Here is a 24,292-nt window from a genome sequence, read left to right on the forward strand (position 1 = left end):
CAAGACACCAGAAACCCCGGAGTCAGGCGAAACCAGATGAGTGCTGCTCGAAGCCACACTTATTAAGACAGGAAAGGAAACCCCTATTTTAGGAAGTTTTCTAATAACAAGGGTAAGCCTTGATTAACCAGAGAACTCAGTGAATCAGAACACACTGTCTGGGCCCCAGCACCTCCTGTCCCTGGACTTGGGGCTCAGTCAAAGGGTGTCTCTTTCCCCAAGGATGACTGCCGAGACTGTGCTACAGAAAGATCTAAGCCAGGCAATGTTTTCTGTCCTCCTTCAGTCCTGCCTGCCTCGCGTTCCCTCACTGCTTTTCTTCACTGTTCTTGCACGAAAAGAGATCTAGGGGGACAGGGAAGTGATGACTCATCTGACATCAGATTGAGTCATTTTTATTTGCCCTTTTGTTGGCCTCAGGCTCTGATATTGGGAATAGTCGTGTTGCGTTTGTGAATGTTTTTATTTCACAGAAGACACAGGTGGATTGCAGTGGGACTCGGATGATTTAAAGGTCTGATGCGTGTGGCTGTCTGATAGCTCTCTGCTTTCCACAGTCCTTCGACTAGAAGAAGAAATCAAAGTGTGTTTGAATCATGCTGCCCAGCAAGGGCCAGGGACCCCTTCCCTTTGGTTTGTGTCTCTGGCTGTGTATATTCATGCCCGGCTTGAAAGGTGGGTTTTCTTTCTGCTTTATCTCGTAGTCTCTTCTCGGCTACATGTGTTCGCTCTTCTTTCTAGTCGTGCTTGACTGAGCAGAGATGAGATATTCTATGTCTGAGTATGTAGAGGGTCTGCAGAGAATTACTACTGTTATAACTGCTAATTAATCGATTTCCTACTGGGTGGGTTTAACACGTAACATGAGATTTAGGGGGTGGGGAGGGGAGGACAATGGAACATTGTAAACCATACCTTATTTTATTGTCCCACTGAAATATAGTGATAATAATGATGCAGTTTTCTATCCATCTCTGCTATGGGTATATTCAACTGATTTATTTGTATTTGCATTTAATGTATATTTTTTAAAAGTGTGATTTGTTTGTTAGCTGATACTATGACTTAGTCCATGAACCCCTCCATTTTGAAGATAATCATTACTGTTTTGGGAAGCCTGTCATACTACTGTGCTGGAATGTGTCCTAAGAGTAAGATTATTCATTTTAAAAAGTTAGGAGTTGGAAACAGACAGCTGCTATTTGGCTGAAGAAAACCACATTTCCACATGCTGGTGGCTTTGTGGGGGCTTGCTTCAGGACTCATGGAGGGCTTATCTACAGTGTCTTGGGGGGGGGGAGATGGGTAACAGGGTAATGGAGAGAATTGTTTCTCGTCTGTTTTATGTAGAACTATTTCTACCATTATTGATGATAGTGGTAAGAGTGCTATGTTACATTTAAAATTGTTCTTTCCTGCTGAAAGCTCCGAGTTTCAGTGTTTCCAAGTGCATTCGTCGAACAGCTCTTTATTTAGTGATACAACAGCTATCCTTTTGTTCATTTTTACGGAATGAGTTCTCAGTCCCTTTAATTTTTTTTCTTTCAGGGTATAAATCTCTCTGGGAAATTAGTAGAACAGTATTTCAGATGTCAAATTTGGCTTCTATTAAGGGAAAATATAGAGGGGTATTAATGAAATGAATTATGTCGAATGAAGGCAAGTAACCTACTTTCAATACATTCTTGGAAAAAGACAGACATACGCATTAAACTATTTAAAATTTAGTGACTAAAATGCTATTATTTAAGAGCTAATTCCCAATTCTTTTAAAACTATTTAAATAAGCTTGCCTCAAAAACCTTGCACTTCCATAAATCTCCAGAATAATTGAATTCAAAGCTGATTTTAAAGAGTGTGGTTTGTTAAGATCTTAATAAAATTACTAGTTATTTCAGTTTGTTTGGTGAAGGCTCCCCGCTAAGCGCTTCACTGGCTGTTGGATCAGCACTTTGACAAGAAAGGGCAGGACTCTTCCTTAGGAACCAGATCAGTGAGATCATAAGCTATCGCCAGTGACATAAGCAGAAACTGGAGTTCATGCTATCCCTTTACATGTTGGTGCAGTAGACTCTTTTTTTTAAAGATTTTATTTATTTATTCGACAGAGAGAGAGACAGCCAGCCAGAGAGGGAACACAAGCAGGGGGAGTGGGAGAGGAAGAAGCAGGCTCATAACGGAGGAGCCTGATGTGGGGCTCGATCCCATAACGCCGGGATCACGCCCTGAGCCGAAGGCAGACACTTAACCGCTGTGCCACCCAGGTGCCCCATGGTGCAGTAGACTTTTAAAAGTACTCCTGCCAATATTTTATTTGACATCACACTAGTTCTGGGACGTAGGCATTACTCTTTTCATCTTCAGGGCAGAGGTAACAACCGAGGCTCGGAGAGGCGAGGTACAGTGGACACCAGGGGCAGTCTGTGCGGGGTGGACAGAACGCAGGGGCAGGAGGGCTCAGTTGCCTCGGACGCCCCACTGCCCGTGTCACTTAGTGATGGAAGCTGCCAGAACCTCCCCATCTGTGAACACCCTCTCTGCCTCTCTAACTCTTCCCTCTGTTTGGCCATACAGGCTCTGCAGGCTGTGCCTCTGAAGAGAGACTTTTTCACAAACTGTTTTCTCAGTATAACCAGTTCATCAGGCCTGTAGAAAACGTTTCTGATCCCGTCACGGTGCATTTTGAAGTGGCCATCACACAGCTGGCCAATGTGGTAAGTGCCTCCAGTTCACCACCTGTTCCTGGAGGAACCCTGACTCTGCGGGTGGCAGGGGGGTGGGGGAGCAGAGCAATTCTCGACATTGTCCCAGTTATTGCACATGGTAAATATAGAAATTTAAAAAATACGAACAAACACACTGCCCCATTAAAGCTATAATTACTCACTTCAAGGCAGTGTCTTTCTGGAAGTGCTTTCAGAGCGAGTTTATGAAACAAAGAGGCTAAGGGGAAGTTGAAGGGAGAATACAGAGGAAGCTAACTTCATTGTGCACCTATTATGCACCAGTCACTGTGTCTACACCTAGTGGCTGTCATCTGCATCTTATAGCTGGAGGGAAGCTCAGTTGAGCAAACTTCCTAAGGTTGTACGGCTCTAACATGGCGGAACTGAGATCTTAATCAAGCCTGGTTGACTCCAAAGCTCATGTTCTTTTCACCCCGTAGAAAAAGAATGGCTTTAAGTCTTCTACATTATGCAAGAAAGAAAAAAAAAATCACCTTCTTTTATATGGAGTTCCATCCAGGCCTGAAAAACAGATGTGAATTTGGCATTCTTACTTTAATTTATGGCTTCTATGTTCAAGGGCAAGTAGGACAGCAGCTCTTTTTGAATAATCTTCATGCCCTAGTTGGCAGGAGAGGAGGTAGCGGGACCTGATATTATAACATAGTGCAGGGTTCTGGCTCCAAGGCAAGGGACGGGACTGAGCTGGCTTGGATCAAATTCTAGGAACAGGCAGGCTCAGGAAGTTGCGGGGGGGGGGGGGCTAAAGCATCTCCAGAAAGACAACAGCAAAGAGAGCTCCTTTCGTCAGTCCCAGCCTGTGGATGAGGAAGGAGTCACTGTCCTCGTAGACTTTGCCCCTGGGAAACAGTGGTGGCTCTCAAGGTTCACTGTGGAAAGACCTCAATTACAGATGTGAAATCAGGGCCCACGACTTTCTACAGCCATGCTTCGGGGTGGACGAGGCTGACCCTGGCCTGGTCCTCTGGCTTCTGGCCCAAGTTGGAAGTATATATATACTGGTACATATTTGTTTTAAAAAGTCACGTTTTCTTTTGCTTAGATGGACCCACTCATTCCTTTATTTTATTATTTTTTTAATAATAATTTTTTATTATGTTATGTTAGTCACCGTACAGTACATCCTTAGTTTTTGATGTAGTGTTCCATGATTCATTATTTGCGTATAACACCCAGTGCTCCATGCAATACGTGCCCTCCTTACTACCCATCACCGGCCTCTCCCATCCCCCACCCCCCTCCCCTCTGAAGCCCTCAGTTTGTTTCTCAGAGTCCATAGTCTCTCATGGTTCATTCCCCCTTCTGATTACCACCCTTCATCCTTCCCTTTCTTCCCCTACCGATCTTCCTAGTTTTTATATTCCCTAAATGAGTGAAACCATATGATAATTGTCTTTCTCTGCTTGACTTATTTCACTTAGCATTATCTCCTCCAGTCCCGTCCATGTTGCTGCAAATGTTGAGAAATCGTTCTTTCTGATTGCTGAGTAATATTCCATTGTATATATGGACCACAACTTCTTAATCCAGTCATCTGTTGAAGGGCATCTCGGCTCCTTGCACGATTTAGCTATTGTGAACAATGCTGCTATGAACATTGGGGTGATTATGGCCTTTCTCTTCACTACGTCTGTATCTTTGGGGTAAATACCCAGTAGTGCAATTGCTGGATCATAGGGTAGCTCAATTTTTAACTTTTTAAGGGACCTCCACACTGTTTTCCACAGTGGCTGTACCAACTTGCATTCCCACCAACAATGTAGGAGGGATCCCCTTTCTCCACATCCTCTCCAACAATTGTTGTTTCTTGCCTTGTCTATTTTTGTCATTCTAATTGGCATAAAGTGGTATCTCAATGTGGTTTTGATTTGAATTTCCCTGATGGCTAATGATTTTGAACATTTTTTCATGTGTCTGTTAGCCATTTGTATATCTTCATTGGAAAAGTGTAGTTCATATCTTCTGCCCATTTTTTTATTTGATTATTTGTTTCCTGTGTATTGAGTTTGAGAATTTCTTTGTAGATCTTGGATACTAATCTTTCATCTGTAGTGTCATTTGCAAATATCTTCTCCCATTCCATGGGCTGCCTCTTCGTTTTTTTGACTGTTGCCTTGCCTGTGCAGAAGCTTTTTATCTTGATGAAGTCCCACAAGTTCATTTTTTCTTTTGTTTCTCTTGCCTTTGGGGATGTGTCATGAAAAAGGTTGCTGTGGCCAATGTCAAAGAGGTTGCAGCCTATGTTCTCCTCTAGGATTTTGATGGATTCCTGTTTCACATTGAGGTCTTTCATCCATTTGGAGTTTATCTTTGTGTATGGTGTGAGAGAGTGGTCAAGTTTCATTCTTTTGCTTGTCCAATTTTCCCAGCACCATTTATTGAAGAGACCACTCACTCATTCCTTTAAAAAATATTTATTTGGTACTTATTCTGATCCTCTCTACCCCCAAATAGTGTTTTGTACTGGTTACTGGCCTCCTGCTGGGCTGGGAACCATAATTTGCTGTGGATTGGGCTGTTATAAAGAAAGTTTCACTTAAAGGCAGTCTATTTCACTGTACAGCATTACTTCAAATTCATGGTTGATATACCCGTTCAGGACATTGCTCTGAGGATGGTGGGTGGGGACGGCAGAATACAGATTTTGACATTTGCATTTGGCTGCTCTCAAAGATTTTTAAGAATTACACGGCTTAAATAAAACAAGTTTATTTCTTTCTTATGTAACAGAAATCTAGAGGTTAACAGTTTAGGAGGTTAACACCAAGTGGCTTCATGGTGTTAGTGACTGCACCATTGTGTTTGGTTGCTCAGGTTAGGCATTGCACAACACCCAGGGGACGCCAACCCCATGGACCATGATGCTAAAAGCATAAACCATACATGGTGACGGTGAGCAAGGTTCCTATCTTTCTATTTCTCCGTGTGCTTTCTTCCCTCAGTGTTGCCAAGGTGGTCCAAGGTAACTGCTGATTTCACTCATCATAGTCACATCCTTGGTAATAAGCTGGAGAAAGGGAGAAGGGCACATAACAGACATCTGTGACTTCCTTGAGGAGTTTTCTTAGAAGTCCTACTAACATCCTTGGCTTCCTATCTCACTGACAACCTCCAGTTCTAAGGGAGACTTGGGAAATTTAGTTTTTTAAGTTGAATTTTATTTACCGAAATAATTGTAAATTCATATACAGCTGTAAGAAATGATAGAAAGATCCCGTGTACACTTTGCCCAGTTTCCCCAGTGGCAACCACTAATATGTCTTCCATTTCTAAAATCTTGTCATTTTGAGAAAGTTATATAAAAACGAATGATATAGTACCTAATAGTGTGGGATTGTTTTTTCCACTCAGTATGATTTTCTGGACCCTCCTCCCAGCTGTTGATGGTATCAATAGCTCATTTCTTCTTGGTATGAAGTCATATTCTGTGATATTTATGCACTGCAGTTTATTTCACTTTTCGTAGCTTGAAGAACATTTGGGTTCATTCCAGTTTCATTCTATTACAAATAAAAGTGCTAAGAACATTTGGGTACAGGTTTTTGTGTGAACGTAAATCTTTATTTCTCTGGGATAAATTGCCAGGTGTGCAATTGTTGGGTCATGTGGTAGTCGCATGTTTAGTTTTTTTTAAGAAACTGCCAAATGCTTTCCAGAGGGAATCTATCTTTTTCATTCCTACCAGCAATATATAAGTGATCCAGTTTATCCACATCTTCACCAGTATTTGGAGTTGTAACTATTTTTTATTTTAGCCATTCTAATAGGTATATATCATTGTAGATTTAATATGCCTTTTCCTAATGACTAATGATATAGGATATCTTCTCACGTGCTTATTTGCTGTCTGTATGTCTTCTTTGGTGACATGTTTGTTCATGGTTTTTTTGCCCATTTTCTAATTGGATTGTTTGATTTTTTTTTTTAACTGCTCAGTGTTGAGAGTTCTTGCTATATTCTAGATACTAACGCTTTGCCAGATATGTGGTTTGCAGATACATCTGACCTTTGAATAATGCAGGAGTTAGGAGCGCTAGCCCCTGCCATAGTCAAAATTCTTCATTAACTTTTGACTCTCCCCAAACCTAACTACTAATAGTCTACTGTTGACCCTACTGACCTTACTGGCCTTACTGATTACATAAACACTTGCTCAACACATATTTTGTATGGTAGGTGTGTTATATTCTGTATTCTTACAATAAAGCAAGAGAAAATAAAATGTTATTAAGAAAATCATAAGGAAGAGAAAGTCCATTTACAGCACTGTGCTGTAAAAATTCTACACGTAAGTGGACCTGCACAGTTCAAACCTATGTATTCAAGGGTTGGCTGTGTTTTACCCTAGTTTGTAGCTTCTCTTTTCATCTTTTTCATGTGGGCTTTCACTCAAAGTTTTCCGTTTTCATGAGGTCCAATTTATCAATTTGTCCTTTTATGTGTTGTGCTTTCAGTAGCCTAAGAATTCTTTGCCTTATTGCAGATCCCAGAGATCTTCTTTTATTTTTTTTAAGTTTTATTTATGTTTTACATTTAAGACTGTGATCCATTTTGAGTTAATTTTTAATTTTTTGTATAAAATGTGAGGCTTGGTGTTTCTGTTTGGTTTGGTTTGGTCTGCGGTGTTTCATTGCTCCCGTATCAATTGTTGAAAAGCCTATCCCTTTTTCCATTGAGTTGGTTGTGCACCTTTGTGAAAAATCAGTTGAGTATATTTGTGTGGGTCTATTTCAGGGTCCTCTGTTCCATTCCATTGATCTATGTGACTAACCCTCCACCAATACAACCCAGCCTTGATTGCTGTAGCCGTATACTAAGTCTATTTTTTTTTAACTTTAAAAGATTTTATTTATTTATTTGAGAAAGAGAGAGAACAGGAGCAGGGAGAGGGGCAGAGGGAGAGGGAGAAGCAGACTCCCCATTGAGCAGGGAGGCCAATGCAGGGCTCGATCCCGGGACCCTGGGATCATTACCTGAGCCATTGGCAGACCCTTAACTGACTGAGCTGCCCAGGCGCCCAGTAAGTCTTAATATTGGCCAGAGTGATTCCTGCCATCTTATTTTTCTTTGTCACAATTATATTAGCTGTTCTGGGGCCTAAGCCTTAGAATAAGTTGCCTATGTATACCAAAATCCTTGCTGGGATTTTGAAAGGAATTACATTACCTCTGTAGATTAATTTCGGGAGAAGTGACATTTTTACTGTTGAGTCTTCCAACCCATGAATGCAGGATATTTCTCCATTTATTTAGCTCTTTTTTCATCAGCATTTTGTAATTTTCAGCATGCAGATCCTGTTCATGCATTATTATGCGTATATGTAAGTACTTTGTTTTATTTGAATCAATTGAAAATAATGTGCTTTTAATTTTGGTTTCTCCATGTTCATTGTTAGTATATGGAAACTGAATTGATTTCTGTATGTTGATCTTGTATTCTGAGATCTTGCTGAACTCACTTATTAGTTTCGGTATTTTTATAGATTCCATAAATGCAACCATGTCATATGCAAATAGAGGTAGTTTTATTTCTCCCTTTTCAATCTGTGCCTTTTTTCCCCTTTTTCTTGCCTTACTGCACTGACTAGAATTTCCAGTACTGTGTTGCATAAGAGTGGTGAGAGTGGACATCTTTGCGTTGTTCTCAGTCTTAAGGAAAAAGCATTCAGTCCTTCACCATTTAGTATAATGAGAGCTGTAAGCATTTTATAGAGGTTTTCATCAAGTTGAGGATGTTCTCCTTTATTCCCAGTTTCCAGAGGGTTTTTATCACGAGCTGATGTTGAATTTTTGTTAAATGCTTTTTCTGCATCAGTTGATAAGGTCACATAATTTTTCTTCTTTACCTTGTTGATATGGTAAATTACACTGATTTTTGAATGTTGAACCGGTCTTACATCTCATTTAGTCATGGTGTATAACTTTTTATGTTGTTGGATTCAGTTTGCTAATACTTTATTGGTAGATTCATGACAGATACTGATCTGTAATATTCTTTTTTTGTACTGTCTTTGGGTTTTGTGTCAGGATAATACTTCATAAAAAATATTTGGAATTGTTCCATCCTCTTCTATGTTCTGGAAGAGATTGTATAAAATTGATATTAGTTCTTTACATAGTTGGCAGAATTCTCCAGGGGAGCTTACTAGGTCTAGAGATTTCTTTTCCAGGAGTTTTTAACTATAAATTCAATTTTTAAAAATGACTCTAGGCTGTTCAGACTGTTAATTTCATCTTCTTTGAATTTGGGTAATTTGTGGCTTTTGAGGTTTTAATCCACTTCTTTTAAATTTTTGAATGTATGATAAAGTTGTTTATAGTATTGTCTATTCTTTTTAAAGGCTACAGGATCTGTAGTGTTCCCAAGTCATTTCTGATGTTGGTGAGTTTTGTCATTATTTTTATTTTTGTCAATCTTGCTACAAGGTCATCAGTTTGTTGTTTTTCCCCCCAAAGAATCAGCTTTTGTTTCATTGATTTTTCTCTATTGTTTTCCTTCTCAATTTTATTGATTTCTACTCTTTTTTTAAGGTTATTTATTTATTTAAGTAATCTTTATATCCAACATGGGACTCGAACTCACAACCCCAAGATCAAGAGTTGCATGCTCCAATGACTGAGCCAGACAGGTGTCCCATAATTTTTACCCTTATCTTTATTTTCCCTTCCTTAAGCTTGTTTTGGGTTCATTTCGTGTTTCTTTTTCTAATTTCTTGAAGTAGAAACTTGGATTATTGATTTGAGACCTTTCTTTATTTATAATGTAAGCATATAATGCTATAATTTTATTTTAAGCACTGTTTTTTAGCTATGTCCTTCATGTTTTGATATGTTGTTTTTTCATTTTCATTCAGTTCTATGTATTTTTAAAAATCTCCTTTGAGGGGCACCTGGGCGGCTCAGTCAGTTAAGCATCTGACTCGATTTCGGTTCAAGTCGTGATCTCAGGATTGTGAGATTAAACCCTGTATGGGGCTCTGTGCTAAGTGCAGAGTCTGCTTGGGATTCTCTTTCTCCCTCTCCCTCTGCCCCTCCCCCTGCTTGTGCATGCATGTGTTCTCTTTCTCTCTCTCTCAAATAAATAAATAAAATCTTTAAAAAAATCTCCTTTGAGACATCCTCTTTGGCCCATGGATTATTTAGAAGAATATTGTTTAGTTCCTGTGGGTTTAGAGATTTTCCTGTTGTCTTTTTGTTATTGATTTCTAGTTTGATTCCGTTAGGGTCAGAAAACACACTGTATGTTTTCAATTCTTTTAAATTTTATATGGCTTATTTTATGGCCCGTGATAAAAATATGGTTTATTATCTTGGTTAATATTCCATGCATGCTTGAAAAATATGTGTATTCTGCTCTTTTGAGTGAAGTGTTCTATATATACCAGTTAGATCCTGCTGATTGATTATGTTCTTCAGATCTTCTATATTTTTGCTGATTTTCTGACTAGTGGTTCTATTGTTTGCTGAGGGAGGTGGTGTTGAAGTCTCCAGCTATAATTGGGGGTTTGTTCCTTCTTTCAGCTTTATCATTTTTGTTTCATGTAATTTAAGGCGATTGTTTGGTGTGTATACAGTTGGGATCATTATGTTTTCCTGGTGAATTGATCCTTCTAGCATTATGTAATGTCCCTCTTTGTCTATAGTAATTGTTTTTTTCTGGAGTCTACTTTGTCAGATATTAATGTAGCCATTCTTATTGGTGTATTAAAAGCCACCTGTACTCATGTGGGGCACCAGAAGTCCCTGTGGACCATATTCATTGTTGTCCTTGAGCCATGGTGGGCTCTGGGGATGGCTCTGTGATGCAGTACAGCCAGGATGCACAAAAGCTCCCTTCTCAAAGTCTCTAAGCCTCTTGCTGCTCTACCTGGAAGTGTTTTCGCTACCATACAGAATGACTCTGGCCACAAAGGCTTCTGGGTGAATGATCTTTCAGCGTAAGAGCATATCTGCTGTCCCGCCAATGGGGATTCAAGACAAAGCCCCGTCCAATGTTTTGATGGCCCCACATGTCTGAAATGACGAACTTAAAGGCCTTAAAGTATAGTCCACCTGACCCTTCTGATCTCAGTCTCCGCTGCTCCAGAAGCTAATCAATTTGAAATTGTAACTCCAATCCTTTGATGCAAGCAGGGTGCCAACTAATTTATTTTCCCAAGAAAGAGATACAGGGCAATGGTCCCAGAAATGTGGAGTGCTACTCTGGGTCTCTGGCCTCCTCCAGCTGGGCTGTCTGATGGTAGTGTCCATGACCATCAGTGTGGTTTGGAATTGGGTGGAGAATAAGACTTGCGAGAACAAGTCTTGATCCGTAAAGTTGGCTGACACCCCTGAGGATGTCCACACCACATTGAGCCTCACCAGCTTGTGGACATGTTGGGGGGAGACAAGGATATTGTCAGGATGATATTGCCAACAGATGTGCATGATTTGGACACAGTGTAGTAGTTCACAGTGTACACGAGTTCTATCAACACAGTATACTAATGTACAGGGAGGATGCAGTCTTTGGAAGATGCTTATGACATTTACCCCTGAGACCTTTCTGGACTGCATAGTTAGTCCATTCCTGGTTGGTGGCCAATGGATTTATTGACATGGCCTCTGCTGGAATCTATAGGTCACAACATGACCTTTTCATAAGCAGAAGGCACCAGCCTTGGGCTTGGGTGATTATAAAGCCATGGACTGCTTGGCCAACAGATAAGTATAGCTTTTTTTCTTTTTTTCCCCCTTTTCGTGGTTAATAGGAAACCATGACTATAACTACTTTTGTTGACCTTTTAAAACTCTGGGGCTTACCATGACTTGACACAAACCCATTTGAAGAAGGAAGCTTGGCAGGGGGAATAGAGATCTACAGAGCAGCTCAGTGAGAAAGAGCAGGTTGGTGTCTGAGTCCTGGCCACAGCTCTGTCAACCACAGTTGAATTCATTGACTCTGAGGGTGTCCACGTGTCTTGTAAAGCAAGGTTGGTAAGTTGTTTTTTTTAAGATTTTATTTATTTGAGAAAGAAAGAGAGTGAGAGAGAGACCATGAATGATGGGGAGGGGCAGAAGGAGAGAAAGAAGAAGACGCCCTGCTGAGCAGGGAGCCCGACATGGGCGTCCATCCCAGGACCCCAAGAACATGATCTGAGCCAAGGACAGATGCTTAACTGACTGAGCCACCCAAGCGCCCCAGTTGGTAAGTTTTGGGAACCCAGTGCTGGCCACTGGGAACACCCAATAACTTCTAAGCTGCTATGTTGTAAAGTTGCTGAAAGTTTTGGATATGTCTTCAGTAGTTTTTCCACTGAAGGCTGGTAGCTGCTTAAGATCACATTATATTTGGGATATTGGCCTGAAATGTTTTCTTCTAGATAGCTCCATGACTCTCTTCAGGCCATTTAGGTCCCGGCTTAAACTATCTCCTCAGAGAAGCCTCCTTTGACCATTCTGTCTAAAACAGATGTGTGTGTGTATGTGTGTGTGTGCATGTGTGTCTGCACGCACACACACACCACTCCATCCCTCTTTATTTTTCTTTATAGAACCTTTAACTATCATACATTATATTATATATCTATTATTGATTTTGTCTCCCCAGTTAACAGTTTAGACACATGAAGGGAGGGAGTTTTTCCATCCTGTTTACTGCTGCAGTCCCAGCATTTATAGAGCACATAGTAGGTACTCGATAAATATTTGAGTAATGAATGATTGAAGCAATCAGCATGGCTTGGATGAGAATTGGGATGTGTTGTAGTGGAGTGTTAGGTCCCAGCTGGAAAACTCCATGGGGAACTGAAGCTGACATTTCAAGGGGCAACTGGGCTCAGGACTCAGAGCCTAGAGAGTGCTGAGCACAGCTGAGGAAGGGAGGTTTCCAGGACTGGGGACGAAGATGGTAAAAACAATGAACCAGGTTCTGATACCTGTCACGATCTGCAGTACTTACCCTCCCTCCTTCCCACTGCACCTTCTCTTCCTCCTTTCATGGAATCAGAAAGCGTTACAGACTTCGGTGATCAGAAAGGATTCACAAGGGGCACCTGGGTGGCTTAGTTGGTTAAGTAGCTACTTTCAGCTCAGGTCATGATCCTGGTCCCTGGATCAGGATTGAGCCCCATGTCGGGCTCCTTGCTCAGAGGGGAGTCTGCTTCTCCCTCTCCCTCTCCCTCTGCCTCTCCCCCTGCTCGTGCTCTTTCTCACTCACTCTCAAAAAAATAAATAAAATCTTAAAAACAGTAATAAAAACAAGAAAGTTTTCACATAAGAGGTGAGACTTGAATCAGATTTGAAAGACAGTCTTTAAACTACATTTTCTCTCCAAGTCAACAGGGTTGGAACCAGATGTGAAAATACATATTTCTGGTTGTATTTTATAAGTTGCTTTCTTAGTCCTCTTTGTTTTCCTCTATTGGTGTGGATAACTCAGATTTGGCTCTCTCTTGTTGTAATTCTTGTTCTAAGATCCACCTTTATTAGCAAGTACATTTAAGGCTAAAAAATATTTCTTTTTCCCAGGATGAAGTAAACCAGATCATGGAAACCAATCTGTGGCTACGTCATGTATGTGTCCTGCCCTTGGACGTGTCTTACTCATGTGCCAGCTTAGCAGTGCCTAATGGATAAATTCCACTAGCATCCCCTCTTTCCATCTCCAGCTTATACAGAGCATAAAATATTATCTGTCTCCAAAGCCTAAAGTTCAGCTCTGGTAACAGCTGCTTGATGCAGACGTCACAGGTGCAGAAACATAATGATAAAATGCTCTAGGACATAGAGACCTGTCCCTTCTGGTTTCTGCCCTCGAGTCTCCTATTTTTATCTGTAACTTGAGCCCCGGAGTCAGATACTTTCCCACTCTTTGATCCTGCTGCACCAGGCGCAGGGAAGTCAGGAAACGAGTATGAGAGCGTGTGGGTTAGATTCCCACCAGCTGGTTTGATCAGTTATACCATCTCATGCTTCCTTCTTTTTTTTTTTTTTTAAGATTTTATTTATTTATGCGACAGAGACAGTCAGCGAGAGAGGGGACACAAGCAGGGGGTGTGGGAGAGGAAGAAGCAGGCTCCCAGCGGAGGAGCCTGATGTGGGGCTCGATCCCAGAATGCCGGGATCGCGCCCTGAGCCGAAGGCAGACGCTTAAGGACTGCGCCACCCAGGCGCCCCCTCATGCTTCCTTCTTATCTTAATCTTTTAAACAGATTTTGTAACAAACTCATCATTGTACACTTGAACTATCTTTTTAATATTAGAAATGAGTTGCTCCAGTGTGAATATAATCTATGGAACATAGAAATTGAGTTTATAACCTTGGCCAGGTAATTAATAATCAGTAGTTAATTATCTAAGTCATACTGGCCAAAATCAGGTCAGCTACCTAGCCCCCTACTCCACATGGATTTAATGTCCCGACTTTTGATAGAAACCAATGTACTCTTGGGCGCCTGGGTGACTCGGTCAGTTAAGTGTCTGCCTTTGGCTCAGGTCATGATCCCAGGGTCGTGGAATCGAGTCCCACATTGGACTCCCTGCTCAACAGGGAATCTGCTTCTCCCTCTTCCCCTCCCCCTGCTCATGCTTTCTCTCTCTCTCTCCCAAAAAAAAAAAAAAAAAAGAAAGAAAAGAAAGAAAGAAAAGAAGGAAGGAAGAAAGAAAGGAAGAAAGAAACCAATGTACTCTTCATTTATTTTTTTAAGTAGACTTCATGCCCAGTGTGGGGTTTGAACTCATGACCCTGAGATCAAGACCTGCATGCTTTACCGACTGAGCCAGCCAGGTGCCCCTCAATGTACTCTTTAAATAAAAACTTACTTTTTCCCAAAAAAATCCCTGCTAAACCAACATAGAATTAACACTGGAAGAGAGTAACTAAGAATTTTTTATTCAACTGTCTTCTACTGCCTTTAGATCTGGAATGATTATAAATTGCGCTGGGACCCAATGGAATATGATGGCATTGAGACTCTACGTGTTCCCGCAGATAAGATCTGGAAGCCTGACATTGTTCTCTACAACAAGTAAGGGCTTCTGGCAGCAGCAGTCTCCTTCCAAAGTTGCCTTCGGTCCAGCAAAGGGGGTGTTACTAATGGTGTCTGGCTTACTTTGCAGTGCTGTTGGCGATTTTCAAGTCGAAGGCAAGACAAAAGCTCTTCTTAAATACGATGGCATGATAACCTGGACTCCACCAGCCATTTTCAAGAGTTCCTGTCCTATGGATATCACTTTTTTCCCTTTTGATCACCAAAATTGTTCCCTGAAATTTGGTTCCTGGACATATGACAAAGCCGAAATTGATCTTCTAATCATTGGATCTAAAGTGGATATGGAAGATTTTTGGGAAAACAGCGAATGGGAAATTGTTGATGCTTCTGGCTACAAGCATGACATAAAATACAACTGTTGTGAGGAGATATACACAGATATAACCTATTCTTTTTACATTAGAAGATTGCCGATGTTTTACACCATTAATCTGATCATCCCCTGTCTCTTTATTTCATTTCTAACTGTGCTGGTCTTTTACCTTCCTTCTGATTGTGGTGAAAAGGTGACCCTTTGCATCTCAGTTCTGCTTTCTCTGACTGTGTTTTTGCTGGTAATCACGGAAACCATCCCGTCCACGTCTCTTGTGATCCCACTGGTGGGTGAGTACCTCCTGTTCACCATGATCTTTGTCACCCTGTCCATTGCGGTGACCGTGTTCGTGTTGAACATACATTATCGCACGCCAACAACACACACCATGCCCAAGTGGGTGAAGACGGTTTTCCTCCAGCTGTTACCCCAGATCCTGATGAGGAGGAGGCCTCTGGACAAGACGAGGGGGGCGAGTTCTGATAAAAACTACAAAAGCATTTCCAGTAGGCGCACCAGAGTCAACTTTGATCATTGCGGAGAGACCAAACTTCCTAAAGCACGCTGCAGCTGTCATACATCAAGTGAGCTGGCCGCCAGCGAGAGCAGATCGAGTCATCGGCCCTCACAGTGGACGACTGACAATTCAGAGCACTCGCCCGACGTAGAAGATGTCATTAATAGTGTTCAATTCATAGCAGCAAACATGAAGAACCAAAATGAAACAAAGGAGGTGGGTACATGGCCCCCTAGCCCCTCCACCCGAAGCAGGCTTAGGGGCACTTGGAAGAGCAGGGCAGAGCTCCAGCGTGAGCTGTTTGCAGGAGGGTCAGAGAGCATTCATTACTCTAAGACCGAGCTCGGTTATTATGCAGTTGTGCGTGAAGTGGCCTGGGGGTTGGGTGGAGTAAACCGTAGCCTCGTTGCAAACCTCCACCTCTGGAAATGTTAACTCCAGTGAAATCCGGTCCAAATAAACACTCAGGACAACCTTGGTTAATCGAAGTGTTTCCTAAAAGCAGTGGCAGAGGGAAGGGTGGATGGGGAGACCTGCCCACAGAGCAGCCCACAGTCGGAGAGTGCTGGGAGAGGGAACTGAGTCCTCTGCAATTCCAACCCTATTTATTCTACTGCAGAGGGATTTAGGTGCAGATGGAATGAGCCTTGGGGGGATATTTTTAGCATCAACATATTCTGCTTTTGTTGCCCAGAATCTAACTATAGCAGCATGGACCTCCCCCATCCTCCAAAGAGAGAGCTCAAGAAAGTCATGCCAATTTTCCATTTCATCAGGATGGCTAGCTGAGGGCATCTGAAAACCTGCACCAGGGGTCTGGGTTTCACCTCATGCTGCAGAGGCCCTCATCTGTATCTCCTAGTGAAAGGCTGTCTCGAGACCTGAAGTCCGCCCCGTTGGTGCAGGGGAGGATACTGTGACTGCGAGTCGCAAGGCAGGGGGTGGGGGATGCATCACGGGACAGGTGAGCCCAGAGCTGTACCTTCATGGTAATACCTTCATAAAATGGAGGCTAGAGTTTTTGATTTAAACACCACCGGGTAGATCAAGACACAACCTGAGCCGTCAGTCTAGGGCATAAGCTGGAGGATGATAAATTGAAGGTCAGAAACTGGAAGTGTTACAGGACTTCTTCCTCCGTCCGTGCCCGCGGTTCTTGGTCACACCGCTTTGGAGAAGGAAGACATAGACCAGACAGAGCAGTGGGCAGCAAAGCAAGGTTTATTGAGCGACAGCAAAGTGATAGTACAAAGCTGCCGAGGAGGGAGGGGACCAATTACCACTGGAATTTCTGGTCTAGGGGTTTTATGGGCTTGTTGGCAGGCTGTTTTAATCTGATGAACCCTCCCAGCGCCTGTCATCCAATCAGGTTTCTGTCATATGGGAAAGGGTGGAGGGCTCCTTCGAGGGTGGTGTAAAATCCTTTTAAGGGTGGTTTCCTCTTAGGGCAGGGGCGGGGGCGGGGCGGGGGTTCTGGTCCCCGCCTGCCTGCCTTCCGACTGTCCTTCACCAGAAGGCCATGAGAAATGCAATGAACTCTCCACAGCCAGCACAGCTTTGGGGGCTGGAGGGTTGCTATTCCTGAGAGGCGGGCCCTCCATCACTCCTCACGTCCTGCACCCCCTGCCCCAAACCCATTTCCCAGACTTGCCAAGGAATCAGAATATCCAGTGGGGCCAAGGGCAAGAAGTTGAGGTATCTGAGTGGCTTTCTTGGGAGTGCTTTCTGCAGGAAAAGTCCTTGGGGCCCCGTGCAGTCCTGCTCACTCTGTAGCCGTGCAGTCCTGCTCACTCTGTAGCCACCTGCGGGAGGTCCTGGAAGGGCTTACGCTCCACCCTCTTCAGACCAAGGTTCTGTGAACTAGGGGCACCTGGGTGGCTCAGTCATTAAGTGTCTGCCTTCGGCTCAGGATGTGGTCCCGGGGTCCTGGGATCAAGCCCTGGGTCAGGCTCCCTGCTCGGCTGGGAGCCTGCTTGTTCCTCTCCCACTCCCCCTGCTTGTGTTCCCTCTCTCGCTGGCTGTCTTTCTCTGTCAAATAAATAAAATCTTAAAAAAAAAAAGTTCTGTGAACTATATAGGCAGCATGGCTTAACCAGGATGAAACGAATATTTGCTTTAAAAATTACCAGGGAAGTCTTCTTGAAAAGGAAGCAGCTTATTTATGAGACAAAGCACATTTCCTGTGGCTTCAATATGTACTTTTTAATTGTTTTGACTTTTTGTTTGCCTTTCAGGTGGAGGACGACTGGAAATATGTTGCCATGGTGGTGGACAGGGTGTTTCTTTGGGTGTTTATAATTGTCTGTGTGTTTGGAACTGCGGGGCTATTTCTACAGCCACTGCTGGGGAGCACAGGGAAGTCTTAAGGATGTATTTTCCTTTTAGCTTTTGAAACTTACAGATGCTGTATTTGTTCTATGTTCCCGACCATCAGGAAAGGGACATAAAGCTTTCCATCCAAGTCCCCCATTTACTGAAGCTGATGGCTAGATGGAAAGAGGACTTTATTGCAAATCGGGGGGCTGAACGCCCTCCTCTGTAGCACAGAGGGTACTTGAAGATGTTTGATAGCCCTGGAGCAGAGTGGGCAGCACCCACAGGCTTCTCCTCTCTGTACTTGTTCGACTTCCAGGGACATGAATGACCCATAATACAGTGAACCATGTAATCAACATCAAGCCACGCTAGAACGGGGTATCTTATCCCTCCAGCTTCCGCTGCTTATCATCCAGACGTGAAACTCCAGCTCGTACCTTGCCGGCACCTGTGGTGCTTGGAACTATTACACGCTCGCTTCCTTAGACATGCCTCTGGGATGTGCTCAGACACGTCAACATTATTTGATATGTTAATTGGCAAAAAGTGATAGCAGGTCATCAGTGTCTATCTCAGCAGGCTGCACCTAATTAACATTCATCTGGCTAGAAACTCGAGTGGTAACCCAGCACTGTGCTAGGCATGGCGAGGGCAACAGAAATAGGTCCTGTCCCCAAGTGCTTGCAGCTTTTTAGGAAAAGCCATAAACACAAAGATCTCCAGGACCAGGTGGCGCATGGGGAATGTGGCTGGAGCAGCGGAGTGGGAGAGCGTGATGTGGTGTGGCCACACAGACACGGAGCAGCCTCTGCTGCCGGTCCGAGACGGTAGCGTTTCCATTTGTTCGTTGCAGCTGAGACAGCAAATAAAGTTATTCTGCAAGAAATTGTGATCTGGTACCTCTTGGAGCAATACCTTTTCTAAGAGGGAGCACTTGGGGAATTCTGTTTCATTCCACCCTCATTTATCTTCATATTTGTTGTATAAATATTATTGTAACTTAAAAAATGTATTTCAAAGCAGAAAAAAATAAATCTACTTAACAAAGGACCTAATTATATTCTGGTCTTTCCCCATCTCCTCCTTGTCTGTGCACACACATAATTTACACTTCAATTTTACCTTTCAGTTTTGTATTTTGCTGTTTCCTCAAAACATGCCAGGATTATTCCTCTGTGATGTTGCATAGGCTTGAATGTGGGGTGTCCCTACCAGGTGGGGGCCGGCGGCGCCGGTGGTGAGAGAATTCACGGGAGGCAGAACAAAGAGATCGGGGTTTATTGAATACATGGCAAGGGAGCAGCGGGCAGGACAGCGAGGGAGAGACGGGGGTCTCTCGATGCGGTGGTGAAGGGGTGTAGGTATAGGGCGGAACGACGGAGCTACGGGAACGAATAGAATTTTCCCTTTTTTGGAAACTGTGCCTGGGTGTAAGTCGCCCATGGGTCAACGAGGGCCTACGGCTGTTTCGAGGTGGGTCGTTCAGGAGCCTGCTTGCGCTCAGCCCCGCGGTCGTGGTCGGCGTGGGCCCCTGTGCCTTGCTGGGTTTCCCCTGCTCACGCCGCTGCCTACCAGCGGCCCCTACGTTGACCTATACGACTTATGATTGCGTAATCTCCGAGGTGTCGCTGCACAACTATTACGTCGTGCGCATTCTCCCTTGTCGACCTCGTCCACGAGCCTCAGGCCCTCTGCCGTACAGCAGGCAGAGGTCGTGAACTTGAATTTCTCCGTTTTAAAGTATTTTTACTGCCTCTCCTGTTTGTAATCATATCTGTATTTTATCTTTCTTACAATGCTTTGGTTTACTTGATACATTTATTTTTTTAATATTACGCCAAATCCATATTTAATATCATTGTTGAAAAAGTTTTATTTTTTAAAAGATTTTATTTATTTGAGAGAGAGTACCAGCAGGGGAAGGGGCACAAGGACAAACGGACTCCCCACTGAGTACAGAGACCAACGCAGTGCAGCAGAACCCTGAGCTTGCTCCCAGGGTTACAGGATTTTTTTCTCCATAGGTGCCCACGGCTCTTGGTCACGCTGCTGCGAAGAAGGAAGACGTAGACCAGACAGAGTGGTGGGCAGCAAAGCAAGGTTTATTGAGCAACAACAAAGTGATAGTAGAAAGCTCCTGAGCAGGGAGGGGACCGGAGAGGGTTGCCACCAGAATTTCTAGGTCTAGGGGTTTTATGGGGTTGTTGGTGGGCTGTTTTAATCTGATGAACCCTCCCTGCACCTGTCATCCAATCAGGTTTCCCTCACATGGGAAAGGGGGAGGGCTCCTTCCAGGATGGTATAAAATCCTTTTAAAGGTGGTTTCTGCTTAGGGTGGGAGGCCCCTTGTCCCTGCCTGCCTTCCGACTATCCTTCATCACCAGGGCCCTGAGATCATGACCTGAGTCAAAGTCATACACTTAACCAACTGAGCCATCCAGGCGCCCCTAGAAAGTTTAATAGTGGTAAAATGTACATAACAGAATTTACTATCTTCACCGTTTTAAGCAGATGGTTCAGTGATATTCACCACCATCCATCCACGGAATTCTTTCATCTTGTAAAACTGAAACTCTGTAGCCATTAACAGCAGCTCCGCATCCTAGCATCCTAACCCCACCACTCCGTCTGCTCCTGGCCACCATTCCACTTTGTCTCTATGACTTTGACTACTTTGGGTACCTTATATGAGTGGAATCACACAGGAGTGGTCTGTTTGTAACTGGCTTCCCTCACTAAGTATAGTCTTCAAGGTTCATCCGTGTTGTAGCATGTGTCAGCACTTCTTTGCTTTAAAAAAATTAATTTTAATTGAAGTACAGCTGACATAAGAATTTATTTGCTTTTGAGGCTGAATAATATTCCATTGTATGTACTTACAACATTTTGTCTTTCCATTCATCCATCAATGGACATTCGAGTTTCTTCTACCCTTTAGCTCTCAGGAATAATGCTGCTGTGAATAGGTGTGTATGAACGTCGCTGAGTTTCAATTCTTCGAAGTATATACCCAGAAGTAGAGTTGTTGGGTTATATGGCAGTTCTATTTTTAATTTTTTGAAGAGCCGCCATGCTGTTTTTCCACAGTGGCTGCAACCATTTTACATCCCCACCAACAGTGCATAAAGGCTCCATTTTTCCCACATCCTTGCCAACATTCGTTATTTTCTGCTTTTTTCCCCTTATAGTAGCCATCCCATGGGCGTAAGGTGATATCTCCTTGCGGTTTTGATTTGCATTTCCCTAGTCATTGGCATCTTTTCATGTGGTCATTTGTCGTCGTCTTCTTCTTCTTCTTCTTCTTCTTCTTCTTCTTCTTCTTCTTTCTTCTTCATCTTCCTTCTTCTTTACTCTTTCTTCTTCTTCTTCGCATATCTTCTTTGGAGAAATGTATATTCAAGTCCTCTGCACTTTTATTTATTTATTTTAAAAGATTTTATTTATTTATTTGACAAAGAGAAAGAGAGCACAAGCAGGTAGAGTAGCAGGCAGAGGGAGAGGGAGAAGTAGGCTCTCCACTGAGCAGGGAGCCCGACGTGGGGCTTGGTCCCAGGACCCTGGGATCATGACCTGGGCCGAAGGCAGTCACTTAACCAACTGAGCCACCCAGGGGCCCCTCCTCTGCACTTTTAAAAATCAGGTTGTTTTTGTTGTTGTTGAAGAGTTGTAAGAGTTCTTATATATTCTGGACATTAACCCCTTATTAGGTATAAAAACAAAACTTGTAAGGAATGCAAAGCAGGAGGATGGAGGAAAGTGCCCCTGGCCAGGAGCAGGGAAACCCCAATCCTGACTTCCTCACACATTCTCTTATACATGAACATACCTCAGACTTTCCAGCCCAACTTTCCAGAATTTGCTCAGGGATCCTCAGAGGAGAGAGGATCTTGTACTCACAGGTAAGGGGGACCAGCACTATGCATGTAAAAGAAATGAGATAAGCATGTGAATAAAAGGGAAGTCACAGCGTTTGTTCAGAAGAACAAGGGGAAGCGAGGATTGAAAATTCATAAAGGGTCACAAAGACAGTAAATCATTAAAGAATTCTTTGTTAACTGACACTTTATTTTTAGAATTGACTTGAAATTATCCTGGTTATAATTTCATTATCAATATCCGGGGGGGGGGATGTGGCGTGCACGTGCACACACTCACACAAGTGCACATGTGTGGGACTGTCTGTGTGCCTGAACTATAAGATCAGTGACTTTTAGGGATGGAATGGAACTCATAGATTATTTAGCCCAACTCTCTTTCTTTCTTTCTTTCTTTCTTTCTTTCTTTCTTTCTTTCTTTCTTTCTTTCTTTCTTCTCTTTCTTTCTTCTTCTTTCTTTTTTATCTCAAGAGGTAGAGTGGCTTGCCCATGATCACACAGCTAATAGATTCCACATCTTGGGATGCCTCCACCCAGCCTCATCCTCCTGCAGGGCCTAGCGTGTGCCCCCTGCATGCAGTGAGGGGACAGGGCAACAAGAATGGGGGAAAGATCTGAGCATGTCCCTTTGCCTATCCCCCTTTTGACTTTGAACTCTCATCTGGACCTTCAGCAGTATCCAGCCATTTGGAACCAGAAATGCTATTGCACCCCTTTTACACACGCACACACACACACGCACACACACGCACACACACACACGCACACACACGCACGCACACACACACACGCACACACGCACGCACGCACACACACACACACACACACACACGCTCTATTTCCAGTTGGTGTTGGGAAATGTCTAAAGGGTATTTTTGCTTGTTGCAATGACTATCGTCACGTAAGTCCTGGGGGCTGGGGATGCAAGGCATCCTGCGATGTGTGGGACAGGCCAGTGTAGAATTATCAAAATTCCCACGAAGGCCCCTTATGAAAAAGCAGAGGACTCTTGAGGGTCCTAGTTTGGAGCGCCGGCCTCTGCAGGCACACGCTAAGCCGGCTTGTTTGGGGGCAGTCACACACTTCCCACCCCCAGCACACCCTCGCCGGGTACTTCTTGGTGGCAAGAACACCTTTCTGCTGGACAAACAGTAAGATGGATCCTTCTCGCTCTTTTCGCCTGAGGGTCGACTTCTGCCCGTGAAGTCTTAAGACCTTTACCTGTGAGCCGGGATGATGCTAGCGCTTTCCCTGTAGGGCTGTTTAGAAGGTTACCTGAGTTAATCTTCATAATGTGTATTCTTTTGAGTATGATTTCCCTTTTTATGCTGCATTCTTCTGGCCTGGCTGGGTCTCCTCTGGTTGCCCAAAGCTGGGGCCACCCTTGAGCTCAGGGGTACATCTGATTTCACAACAGGCCAGGCTGCCCTGCCCCGACGGCGGTCACTCTGGAGTGAGATGACACACCAGTGGATGTATCGCTGCTCTTGACTAGTTTCCCAAACCTAAGGTTGTCCATGACCCAAAGAAGCAATGTTACTTTTATTTTCACTATTATTTTATTGACATACTAAACAGAAAGTCTTGATACAAAGAGAAATTCATATCAGGTTAAACATAAATGGTAGTCACCAGGGTGTTCATTAAACGAATTCACTTTAATACATAATAGTAGGTGTTCCAAGAAAGAATTATGACACAATCAAAGGTCCAACCCAGCACAAAAATGTTGCTCTTTGGAAATTGCAGTGTTCTAATATAGCTGGTGACCATCTCTAAGGGGTCCGAGGTAATAGGTAAGAGTCTATAACTTTGCTGTATGTCATAGGCCATACCACTGTATTTACCACTGGGCAGGGGGATCAGACGGTTACCATCTTGATCCAGGGATTAGTCTCCACACGAATGATGAGCTAGCCTGATAGTATGTCCCCTCCTACCATACGGTATGAACTACACAACCCAGTCTGTGACATATTCTGCCAAAAATATTTAACCAGAATTATGTTGTAACTTCACTTCCAATTTATAGGAAGTGCAGAAAACAGAGGCATAAACTAAATGACACCGAAAGCAAGTGACCAGCTGAATCCCCAAAATGAGACATTCTTGGTGAAAATTGATCTGGTCCTTTCAACAAGTCAGAGACAAGAAAGACATGAAAATACATTTAAGAGGCATAACACGATGGTTGAATCCTCTTTCAAACAAGCTGGCTATAAATTTAGGCTGCTCTTGAGATAGGGGCTTGAATATGGAATCATTAATTTATCTAAGTATGATAATAGTATTTTAGAAATTTTTCAATGTAGGAAAATGTGTCTTGAAGGTGCATACTGAAAACTACACCCACATGTACACACACACAGAGCTGGAAATACTGAGAGAGGTTGAGCAAGGGTACAAATGTGTCCTCATTGCAGACAAATTAAACAGTCAGGTTTTCTGGTGTTGGTTTAATTCATCAACAAGTACTAATTAGGCCTTGGCCAT

At 43.2% G+C, this 24,292-nt stretch overlaps 1 protein-coding gene across 2 annotated transcripts; it reads left to right on the forward strand.

Annotated features, from left to right (window-relative positions):
• Window positions 1-561: 561 nt before the first annotated feature.
• CHRNA6 (cholinergic receptor nicotinic alpha 6 subunit) lies at window positions 562-18,842 on the forward strand. Of its 2 annotated transcripts, XM_045779168.2 has the most exons (6): window positions 562-675; window positions 2,575-2,714; window positions 13,256-13,300; window positions 14,645-14,754; window positions 14,846-15,824; window positions 17,843-18,842. In XM_045779168.2, exons 1-6 carry the CDS (start codon window positions 597-599, stop codon window positions 17,972-17,974), a joined length of 1,485 nt encoding a protein of 494 aa, XP_045635124.1. In that variant the 5' UTR covers window positions 562-596; the 3' UTR covers window positions 17,975-18,842. The 2 variants fall into 2 exon arrangements, with proteins under 2 accessions (XP_045635124.1, XP_045635126.1); XM_045779170.2 differs by lacking the exon at window positions 13,256-13,300.
• The last annotated feature ends 5,450 nt before the right edge of the window (window positions 18,843-24,292 follow it).

This window comes from Ursus americanus, chromosome 27, assembly GCF_024610735.1.
Source record: "Ursus americanus isolate L20-20 chromosome 27, mUrsAme1.1.p, whole genome shotgun sequence".
Taxonomy (NCBI): domain Eukaryota; kingdom Metazoa; phylum Chordata; class Mammalia; order Carnivora; family Ursidae; genus Ursus; species Ursus americanus.

Bases quoted from the DNA above. Each gene is read 5' to 3' on its own strand.
- CHRNA6 (XM_045779168.2), top strand. From the start codon at position 597: ATGCTGCCCAGCAAGGGCCAGGGACCCCTTCCCTTTGGTTTGTGTCTC. The intron at 14,755-14,845 runs GTAAGGGCTTCT...CTTACTTTGCAG, and splicing joins GACATTGTTCTCTACAACAA to TGCTGTTGGCGATTTTCAAG. The intron at 15,825-17,842 runs GTGGGTACATGG...TTTGCCTTTCAG, and splicing joins ACCAAAATGAAACAAAGGAG to GTGGAGGACGACTGGAAATA.